Source organism: Anabrus simplex, chromosome 1, assembly GCF_040414725.1.
Source record: "Anabrus simplex isolate iqAnaSimp1 chromosome 1, ASM4041472v1, whole genome shotgun sequence".
In the NCBI taxonomy this organism is placed as follows: Eukaryota; Metazoa; Arthropoda; class Insecta; order Orthoptera; family Tettigoniidae; genus Anabrus; species Anabrus simplex.
This window is the reverse complement of record NC_090265.1, coordinates 349,409,755-349,421,812: the sequence shown is the minus strand read 5'-3', so window position 1 is coordinate 349,421,812 and position 12,058 is coordinate 349,409,755. Positions and strand designations below refer to the sequence as shown.

Below are 12,058 nucleotides of genomic sequence, written 5' to 3'. Positions count from 1 at the left end.
CTTTTACTGTCTATTTTGTACATCCTGGCTAAAGCTGGGTGATAAGGTGGGGGCTTGAACGAGTTTGTGGTATTTCCATCAAATTTTACATGTTTAAAACATAGTTTACATTGTGACACTTCACTGTCTACTTTTTTAAAAGAACATCCACATTGTACTGTTCGCTAGAGCCATCTTCACAATTGAAAGTAACTTTCACGGGAAAACCACCAATGCAGAAACACTGTGTGTGATTAAAAATTCACATTTATTCTCAAAGTACAAAATGTCAACAATATACAACAGGCCAACAGTACCAATGCAAGACACACGCAGAACACTGATAATGAATGGACAGCCAACAATACAAGGAGAATAACCGTGCTCCGCATTAAAATCGTGTTTTTCTATTAGGCCATTAGACTACTCATGGAATGTACTCTTCATTATAATTTTGTATCTGTTGTTCGATTAATACCACTATTTCTTAATTTTTTAATCATCATTTTGATATCAGTAAAATATCACAGAACAGTATTGATACCACAAAAATATTGATACTGAAATATTGAATATCGGAGGAAAAGTATATATATTTACTCATATCGATAATATCGCAACATCCCTAGTTTCAGCACTCTTGATGAAGCCACACTGGTTGGTACCAATTTTGAAGATGTCATGCAGCCATCAATTGAGGATTCTGTCAAAAATCTTCATTGTGTGCACAGGATGCAAATTGGATGGTAATTTGCACATTCTGCTGGATCACCTTTTTGCTTAAAAGATAGGCACAATAATGCTTGTAGCCCAATCGTTGGGAACAGAGCCATAGTTAACTACTGCTGTGAAAAAGATCGTGGGTTCTTTTAATTCCGGCAGAGGTGTCTGCTGGAAGGTCATCTGGTCCTGGCATTTTTGGTTCTTCATACTCCTGATGGTGCTGGTGACTTCCTCTGATGTGATGTGTAAGATAGGACCTGCTGTTGGATTAACTTCTGAAATAGGAGGGTGTGGGACCTCAGAGTTGGAAATCTCTTCAAAGTGTTGTCGCCAGCATTTCAGGATGTCCTGTAATCGCTGACCATCTTTGCCTTTTATGCCCACATAGTGCTCAATATCTTGTGCTGACTTTGTTCCAGCTTGTGTCAACTGGAAGATAGCTTTTTTTTTTTTTTTTTAATCCTTCCTTTGGCCAGTGTTGTATACAGGTCACTATAGTTGTTCGTTTGCTGGTAAAATATATTTCTGGTAGTTCATGATGTAAAACACATACGGAAGTCAATTAATACTAATTTATTATCTACATCTACATCACATAGTTCAGAAACACAGTAACAAGCGGTGGTCGTTGCTCTGGCACCATAAGCGAAACATAGCAGCTCAAATTCAAATCTACAATTGACCATTGTTGCCAAGAAAAGTCCAACAGTCCTTTCATCCTACTGTTAAGGATGTCCGACAGAGCAGATGAGCGGGACACATGAGAACTACTTCAATAATTAAAATACCACAACAAATACAATAAGAACAATTTTACAAATAAACACACAAGAAAGTAAAGAAAGTCACTGTCCCAACATCCCGGCCGCTAAAAAATGTCAATTTCTTAAAATATACAGCTGGAAACATACACATAATAAAGTTGAAATCAAAACAAATAATTCAGAACAAATTACATTAGACAAGTTAACTGCAAAACTGAACTATTTTAGTGTTGTTATGATATGGGCTTTTGGGTTTAGAACAGTCAAGATTATCTTCTGAAGACGCAGAACGAAGTTCTCTACAAAACATAAAGATTTTCACCTTGTTTTCTTGACATAAACCCATAAGGCCATATCATGTCTACAAATATGCACCTTGAAAAGCATCAGTGTTAATATTTTAGTGTTATTATCACAAACAAGACATTACAGAGTATTTAGACTTTCTAGTGTTACACTGCTGCTTCCCCTCTGCTTCGACTTGTACCGTGAATGGAATATTCTTATGAATGGAATTAAGGTGGTTGAGAAATGACTGAAGGTTATTATTTACTCCCATGGGTCCAGATAGCATTATCTACATCTACATTACATAGTTCAAAAACACAGTAACAAGCGGTGGTCGTTGCTCTGGCGCCATAAGCGAAACATAGCAGCTCAAATTCAATTCAGGATTGTTATGGCTAGGACTTTCTGTTCAAACTGTTCCATATACATATTTGCAATTACTGGAGAGAGCGGCGATCCTATTGCGGCCCCCTCTGCCTGTCTGTCTGTCTGTCTGTCTGTCTGTCTGTCTGTCTGTCTGTCTGTCTGTCTGTCTGTCTGTCTGTCTGTCTGTCTGTCTGTCTGTCTGTCTGTCTGTCTGTCTGTTCTTCACTGAAATTGTGATCTGTTCTGGAACGACACTGCACTGTGAGAAGCAAGCCATATTGGGGACCAGAAGTTTGTCGCACTGGTGTGCATTGTAATTGCAGAGAGAGAGAGAGAGAGAGGGAGGGAGAGAGAGAGAGAGAGAGGGAGAGATAGAGAGAGAGAGAGAGAGTGTGTGTGTGTGTTTTATACAGGTGGGGGGAGGGAACACACACACCTGCATGCCTTTTTCACCACCACCAATCACAAAAGCAAGCTGTTGTCAAGTCTCTAATTAATAGGGCCATAGCAATGTCAGGTGCAGAACACCTTGAAGAAGAGGGAGAACACCTCACCGAAACTCTCAGAAGAAATAGATATTCATTTCACAACATCCAAGAAGTTTTTGGAAAATTAGAGCTACATAAAGAAAAGGTGACAAGGGGAAACACACGGAAGGAGGAAGTAACCCATCCACATCAGAAACGCTGTACACAGGGTTGGGAAGCTACTAAACAAATACGTCAAGTCCACTTAAAAACCACACTGGAAGTTAACTTGTTATCTGCCACTAGCCAACGAAATAATAGAATTGCAGCCCCTGGAATGAACCATTGAATGTAGGTGTGGTACCTGTTACGTAGGTGAAACTAAGTATCTGACTTCTACCCAACTTAAAACACACATCCGTCACACAAAGAACCAAGACACAAAAATTCCAGCCGTAGCCAAACATTCCTGCAAAATAAGACACAAAATTTTATTCGATATAACAAAGATTTTAGGAGCTATTCCCTGGAATCTCGAAAGAAAAATCTGAAAGTTCATAGAAATTAAGAAGTGCTTGAACTGTATGAATTTAGAGGAAGGCTGTAAAATTAGCAATTATTTGATGCTTGTTATACACAGATTACAATATGAGGGCAGGGCATGAAAATAGAGGAGAAACCCTCAAGTTATGTAACAGTACTGGTAACTCTCAGCTGACTGCTGAGCAAAACTTACATTCCAAATGTTTCAAGAGGCCCTGCTGGGTGCTTATTTAGTGGCAAGGCTCAGCAGCCACTTTCATAGTTGATTTTAACTGCTGGAGGAGACTGATTACCTCAAATCGAGTAGCAGTATGTCGAATCAAGTTGGTACACAGTTATATTATTATATATACATGGTACTTGTTTTGGCCCTATAATCTTGGACCATTTTCAGCCTTATAACCATACAATATGTTAAAACGAATTAGCTATACATAAAATCTCTAAACATGTACTGTACCAGGAGAATGTCCGTACTTTCATAATTGTCTGAGAGCATTTGAAAACGCAGGGCGTGTATGGCACACATGGAGTGGGTACAGAGAGTAAGGTTACCAAATGAGTTTATCGCTTTGAAAACTGATTTTAATGCATCGCGTACAATGCCATCACCATGGAACCATGTCCCCTGGGCTGCCCTCCTTTTGGAACTCTTGTCAGCACCACGGAACCACATTTCCCTCTGCGGGAGGTCTCTATGATCTGGAAGGTCTGGAAGTTTGCGTTGCGGAGTGCACTTCACTCGTGGTTTACTTATACGAGTGTTCACACTTTCAGTCCCCTTGGATTTCACCAGAATGAATGTGTTTTAAGTCAACGATGTTAAATAGTGAGCTATCACAATAAGTGAAGTCAAGTGGTTATTCACTTAGAGGGAACATCCTTTCCGGTTGCTATTTCATTTGGTTGATATTATACATGTTGATATTATTGAAATCCCAGAAGTTGTTTTGACTATTTTGTGTGTCTGAATTGGATGTGCTGGATATTCCCTGTAGCTTGTGTGGATCATCTTAACACCACTTACTGGTCATGCTGTCACATAATATCGACACAGAATCGTTTGCCAAGATTCATACATGCTGCTCGAACACACACTGTGAAGTCAGCCAATTTCAATTCTACCACATATGGACAACAACAATCAAGGCTATGTCAATAATATAACATACAATACCGCACTTGTTTTATGTCAGTTTTATAATAAGAAACTAAGCGTGTTTCACTTACAATTGGCGCTCTTGAGACTGACTCGAGATTGTGGATGTGCGCCAGGTGCACTCTTTATAAAAGTCCTATAGAAAATTCTAGTAGTTCCCACTCACAGATCATGCTGGGTGCCTGGTCCATCATTAAATGAGCGCCAGCTTCTTCTAGGAGCTTCCTTATCACAAGCTTCAACAATTCGTCAGCACTGTTCTTTTGCTCACTGCTGACCCTGTCCACATTCTCACCACCGCAGTGCTATTATTGTCTCTCACGGGCTTTATTGCTGGCCACTCGCATTCGGCCTTCATTGTCATAATATTATAATAGCTTGTCAGTACCTTCAAGGACATATTAGCCCAATGGATTGTTCAGCACTGTCTTCAGGCGTGAATGTAATCGAACATACTTAGAATATACAGAAAGTTATGGTGTTCAGAGTGCCCTTGCCTTACCTGTTGTTCCTTGGAACGATACAGCCATAGATGAATAGGGTTGGACAAGAGCACTTTGATGGCTCAAAGAGGAATATGGCTCATAGGGTGCAAGGACTCACTTGCTCACATCAGCTACTAATGTGCGATAAGTTATGAAGTTCATGAAAATAAAAGCTGTTCTCTTTAGCATTGAATAAAAGCAATGTTTTGTATTAATGGATGAAATGTCCTTACACCAGGGAACAAATATGATGATTCATGCAATGCATTCACTGGGAAAGACGCCTTACCTAGACACAATGAACAAGCTGTACGCATTACTAGTGCCAGGCTCCTCACATCTATCCTATCCGAAGTCCCTTGGTCAACTCTTGTTCTTTTCTGGCCCCGACAGTACTAGATTGCGAGGTCTAGGGAGATTTTCATTGTCACGCCCTTCATGTCCTCTGTCTTCCTTTGACAGATACCTTCATTTTTCGAAGTGTCGGATCCCTTCCATTTTTTCTCTGTGTTTAATGCTGTATAGAAGATGCTTGCCTAGTTGTTCTTCCTCTTAAAACAATAATCTTCCCCACCACCACCACCACCACCACCACCACCACCACCACCACCACCACCACCACCAAGCTGCATGTGCTTTAGTGTTTATGTTGAGTGGATTACTAGGTAGATGGAAACAGACAATTGCATACTTTTTCACCGGAGACAGTACAGATGGCACTGTGTATGGAAATATTATTTCAGGTATTATAATGAAAACCCAAGGAATAGACTTTATTATTTTGGCAATTGTGTCAAATATGGGTGCACAAAATCAAGGATTTTGGAGTGCCTATGTAATTGCAGGATGTCACAGGAAGGTAATTAATTACTTTTTTCATCCTTGTGATGAAAACAAGAACACTTATGTCATTCCAGATCCAAGTTTGCCTTTTCAAGAATATTAAAGACATGTTCAATAATAACAAAGTAATCATTATCCCACAATCATTTGCTGCAGAATTTTGTTGACTATCTGTTCAAGTCGACGTATGCCATATAGAGGAAATAATTCTATACCATTGCATTTTAAAATCATAGGTGCAGTAGAGTGCTTTTGTTTTTGTCTCTCATTGGTCAAGAATGTGAAGTTGATTATGCTTATTATTGTTTACTACTATTGTGCAGGCATGGAAAAGGGGATAAAAGACATCAATAAAGTAAAATAATAGTTTAGATACTTACTGGAACCTAACTATAAGAAAGATTCTGTTGCATGAAAATTTACAAAATCCCTTTGTGGAAAAAAGCATTAGCCCCCCTTGGGATTTCTCAATACCATTAGCAGTGTGATGGATTTTACACACTTGTATTTATTATTCTCACACTTGATGCAGTATGCATATATCGTTCTTGTGTCATGACCACTTATTTTCATGTTACAGGACTTTGGGGATGTGATTCCAGGCCATGGTGGCATCATGGATAGATTTGATTGCCAGTATTTGATGGCTACATTTGTTAATGTGTATATCTCCAGCTTTATCCATACTGCATCTCCCCAGAAGCTGTTACAACAGGTATTGCTTACTTGAATGCTTCTTTAGATATATAACAGGCATTAGAAGGTAAAAAGAAAAGTGATTTTTTTACTATAAGGAACTTATCACCCAAGACAAAGCTAAACTTTTTTTTAAGTACAAAGAGAAAGGATTGAAATTTGACCTCACTTCAAGATCTAATGCTGTGTGGAATGTTAAAATATTCTTCTTCTTCTTCTTCTTCTTCATCTTCTTCAGTTCCCATTTTCAGTTCTCTCCTGAATTGAGTTATGAATCGAGGATCTCTATTTGAATGGTCTCTTACCTGTTGGCTTCTCTGTTTATTCTTTCTTTGGAACTTTGTCTTCTGTCATTCACATCATAATTATGTCCGTGCCATTTCAACGTACTATCCTGTTCTGAAGACCGCCTGTGGGTGGAAGACTGACGATGAATATACCCACGGTATCCCCTGCCTGTTATAAGAGGCTACTAAAGGGGTGACCTAGATGTGGAAATGGATTGTGACTTTTTTACTGTGAATTGCACCCCCTGTGGATCTGAGGGGCTGAATACATCCACAAGTAATCCCTGCCTGTCGTCTTCTTTATTTTATATTTTTTCTTGAGGGTCGATTGTAGACCAAATCAAAATTTGATGTTTGTACTGCTTGGGGAGGGGCTTCTTATGTGTGCAACTATGCTTCAAAGCTCAGACGGTATCCCCAACCCGTAGGGTGGGAGCACCCTGTATTCAGTAATAATACACTCACGTTCAAAAAAAACGGAACACCATGAAAGACTAGAGATAGGAAGTTTATATTCACAGGACGTGTGCAATAGTATGTTTTGAAGAAATGATTAGCATTTGAACCATTGATGATAAACTTAACCATAACAAGTAATTATTATATCCCGTATTGACTTGCCTGAATCTATTAAAGAAACTATTTAACATAGTTTATGTTGGGTCCACCTAGTCAATACACCTTTAATGATTGAAAAATATTTATTTTATCATGTTTCAGGAAAACATCAGTGATGAAGAGAATGGATATTTTTCCTGAAACATGTATTATAAAATAAATAATTTTCCATCATTGAAAATACATTGACATGGTGGACCCAGCATAAACTATTTTAAATTGTTTCTTAATAGGTACTTTGAACCATGTCGGCTCTCAGGTTCAAGGTCCACATCGATATCTCAGCGCACCACCACCGACTGGTAAAATGTGCCTGCGGCTCTCGTTATCGCTATAAACCGAAGGTAATGGATCGGTGTGACTTGAACAGATATGCAGGATTCCTTACAGGCATATGCGAGAACTGTACCATCAAATGAGTAAGTTTGTAAGAGGGTGCATTATTGGTATGAAAAAATGTGATGCATCCGTCTCGGAAATTGCTGTTTGTGTGAGACGAAGTGTGTCGGCAGTGCAACGGGTGTGTACAGAATGGTTCACAAAAGGCTGTAGAACATGACGAGATGGGTCTTGTCACACCGCTCAGACCCCCCCAAAGAAGCTCGACACCTCGTCTGAATGGCATTGGAGGATAGACCTGCATCCTCCTCGGCTCTGGCGCAACAGTGGAACTGTGTAACACATCGTACACTATCTGGAGTGAGAGTGCGTTACCGTTTATTATGGTCTGGGATTACCGGCGCGTCTTCCACTTCTCCGCCTACCTTTGACTAATGTGCATGAACTGCAATGGTGTATGGAACGACATCACTAGGGACAGGAATGTCAGTAGATAGTGTTTTTGGATGAATCCATGTTCTGTTAGTTTGAAAATGATGACTGCACTTTGGATTTATCCACAGACAGGGAGAGAGGCATCACATTGACTGCAATCGCACAAGACATACAGTGCTAATTCAAGACCTTATGATATGGGGTGCTATTGGGTACAACCACAAATCACAGTTAGTCGTGTCCAGGGCACTGTGACGAGTTTGACCTACGTGTATGACATCCTGCGACCCATAGCCATACCCTATCTGCACAACACCCCAGTCATCATATTTCAGCAGGACAATGCATGACCATATGTCGCTGCACGAACATATGCCTTCTTGTTGTCACAGGATGTCATACTGTCACCCTGGCCCGCCCAATCACCGGACTTGTCGCCAATCAAAAATGTGTGGGATATGGCGAAATGATGGGTGCGACGCTGTGACCCAGTGCCAACCACCAAAGATGAACTGTAGAACCAGGTGAATGCAGCACGGATGGCTATACACCAGGATGCCATTCACGCCTTATACGCCTCGATGCATCACGCGTGGAACAAGTTATCTGTGCCTACTAGGCAACAGGACACATGCTGAACCTAGGTGACTGAAATGCTAATCGTTTCGGCAGAAGATACTAATGAACCTGTCCTGTGAACATGAACTTCTTATCTCTTGTCCTTCAAGGTGTTCTGTTTTTTTATGAACATGAGTGTACAATCTTTCTAAAAGAATGTTTTTTTAAGAGCCCACCTTTTCAATACATTATGTTATTTATAGATTTACATAAATCATTTTTTCATAGTTTATGTTGAGTCCATCTAGTCAGTACACTTTTAATGGTTGAATGTCTTAAGCGGGACATGTTTCGCCTATTTTTTAGGCATCTTCAGCTGCTGTTCCTACTACCTAAGATCAAAATGGCCAGGATCCTGGGTTTTGTTTTGAAATAAAATACTTAAAATGGTAAAGCTGACATGAATTGTTTTAACTAAAAACTATTTTTATGTGTACTATATATTCTGTTGAAACATCCAGCTGATGTGAATTGTTATGACTAGTGAATTGTGTTTACATGTTTATATATAAAAATATTTAGCTTGCATACAATTGCACTGTCTAAAAATGGGTAAGTTTACAATTATTGTACATTTGATAAAAACATGATTGATATGCTTTAAAAACTTGTGATGACATTAGTTGGTTTGGGTTATTTAGTCTGTAATATCCACTGTGCATGCTCTCACTGGAATCTTCATGAACTTGAGTGTCACCTTGGGAATAAAATTGGGTAGCGTTTTCGTAACATATTGTATGATCCGATGTCTGAATGTTGTGTTATGGTGATTGTAATTATGTAAAATGTTGCTGCCTGTCGCTGTGTGGATTTGAAGAGGACACTTCTCAAGGTGGTTGTGACATTTGTTGTGGTCTTGTTGCTCCTTTTAAGGGTTGATATTGGTGGATTGTGAGGCTAACGGAAAAAGGAAAAAAAGGAAAAATATGTGTCGTGGTTGTGAAGTTTATGTGAACTGAAGTATAAAATGGGGATGTTGAGCAGGCTCTTACTCACCCCCTCTGCTCTCTTGCGACTGGCTTGCTCTTGTGACACCTTCTGGCAGACTGGTGATGGCTAATTCGGTGCGCCTCATGTTGAATCTGTGTGTGTTACGCGGAGGGGTATGGTTTGGGGAGGGGTGGGCGGATGAGTTATTGGCTGCTCTCGGAGGAGGGAGTTTATCTGGGGCGGAGCCTTTACGTATGGAAATTTATTGATGTTTTGGAACATGTTTGCTCTACTTTTTAATAGTTTTAATAATTGTGGAATTTCATCGTATAGAGGATTTTTAGTCTCTATAGTGTAATTTAAGTTGTGGTCTCTGTTGAAAAACTGATCTATGAAAATGTAAATGTTTTTGTATTTGTTCATCAATTTGCTTTTTTTTTTAATTCTCTTTAGTATAGTTAAATCTTGTTCTATGGTCATGTAGGCATGTCCAGTTTCTTTCATATGTATGCTGATTACCGAGAATTTATGATGTTCGTTTGCATTATAGTATTTTAAGTATCCCTCTGAGAAACTTTGTCCTGTTTGACCTATGTATGAGACAAAACATTGGGTACGGGTGAATTTGTAAATCCCAGATCCTGAGGATTGGTCTTTGTTGGAGTTGACGCTACTGTAATTTAGGAACATGCTTTGGTTGGTGTTTTGTGTTTTGAACGAAATATTAAAGTCATGTTTCTTGAGTGGGTTTGAAAATTGATATATGTTAGGATTACTGGTAAATGTGACAAATATAGACTTCTTTTTCTGGAATTAATTTTGAAATTTGTCTGTTTCTAATTTATTATTATTATTATTATTATTATTATTATTATTATTATTATTATTGTTTGATTGACCATTTCTATGTTAAACCCATTGAACTTGGCTGTGTTCCTTAGATATTGAAATTCTTTGTTGAGGTCTTCAGGTTTGAGGGATATTTTAAACGCTCGATGTTTAAGGCTGCCCCTTTTTTAGTGTTGAGATGTAATGAGTTGTTCTTGATTGTGTTTGCTGAAAAGATTGGCTTCCTATAAATGTAGTATTCGAATAGTATTATTTTATAAATTAGACAAACTAAGCCTTAACCACATAATAACAAGAAGGTCTATGGCTAAAGTTGCCGTATCAAAGTTCGAGTGAAATTCGGCTGGAAGCAACTTGATTTACATGTTGAAGAGAAGGTTAATGGAACTTAGTAGCCGCTTGAGATGACATTGAAACTTTCTTGTTGAAAAGTCGTAATATTTAACTGTAGTATGGCGCTATGTAGATTATAAAGTTGTATCCAACTAATCCATTAATCTCGTTATTTGCGCAGTGGGTTCGCGGTCTCCGTAATTTTGTTAAAGGAGTTATAAAGAGTTCATAATTGAATGTTGCCGTATAGATCTTTGTTAACTCGTATACTGATAGTTAAATGGGAACATTCCTACTTGTTGTTGGCTGTAGTTTTGAATATAGATTAACTATTGAAGGATATATGGTGAAGAATCTGTAATGAAAAGAGAATAAAATATATGAAGTTTAGAGGAAAAAACGGTTAATTAGGCCTAATATATTAATATAATATTAATCATTAATTAATATAATTAATAGGATGTAAGTTCTAACTTTGTAAATTCTATTGTATTGAATAGGTTGATCCTAATAAATTTTGGTAATATCTTAAATTAGTGAGGAGCTTACCGGGCTGAAAATTAGTAAGCTTGACAGCGTGGACAAGGGCTTTGTTGATGGTCTGCCAAGCATGTTGACATTGCTGAGACCAATGAAATTTAGCACCTTTCTTGCGTAAGGCGTTCAGAGGAGCTGCTACTGAAGCGAAGCGTGGAATGAACTTGTTGTAATAGTTCGCTTTTCCGATGAAGAATTGGAGCTGTTTGATGTTCTGCGGTGCGGGCATGTTGACAATGGCAGAGACGTTCTGTTCGCTAGGTCGAATGCCATTCTTGTCAATGATATGACCTAGGTAGTGAACTTGAGGTTGAAAGAATGTGCACTTAGCAAGATTAGCACGTAGGCCATTTTCTTTCAATTTGGTGAGGAGCAGGCGCAGATTATGCAGGTGCTCTTGATGATCTTTGCCGGTCACAAGAATGTCATCAAGGTAATTAGCACAACCGGTAAGCTGTGCTAAATATCGCTGGAAAATCGCAGCGGAGGAAGAGACACCGAAAGGTAGGCGCTGGAGCTGTAGAAGTTCAAGAGGGATATTCAGCGTGAAGCACTGCTTGGATTCTTTGTCTAAAAGTAGCTGTAGATAAGCTTCTTTGAGATCCACTTTAGAGAAGAACTGTCAACTGGCTAAACGGCGAAATAAGTCCTCAGGATGGGGAATCGGAAAAACGTCGGTTTCAATCTGAGAGTTGATTGTAGAGCAAAAATCACCACAAATGCGGATCTTGCCATTAGCTTTTTTAACTACGACGAGTGGAGTAGCCCATTTACTGGAATTGATGGGAACTACTATACC

General features: G+C 38.9%; 1 protein-coding gene across 1 annotated transcript in view; it reads left to right on the top strand.

Annotated features, from left to right (window-relative positions):
* Cds (CDP-diacylglycerol synthase) overlaps positions 1-12,058 on the top strand; it is a 222,750-nt gene that overhangs the window by 206,098 nt on the left and 4,594 nt on the right. Inside the window, exon 9 of the mRNA XM_067142681.2 lies at positions 6,198-6,332. Within this exon, the coding sequence (XP_066998782.2) occupies positions 6,198-6,332 (135 nt within the window). The remainder of the gene's footprint in view (positions 1-6,197; positions 6,333-12,058) is intronic.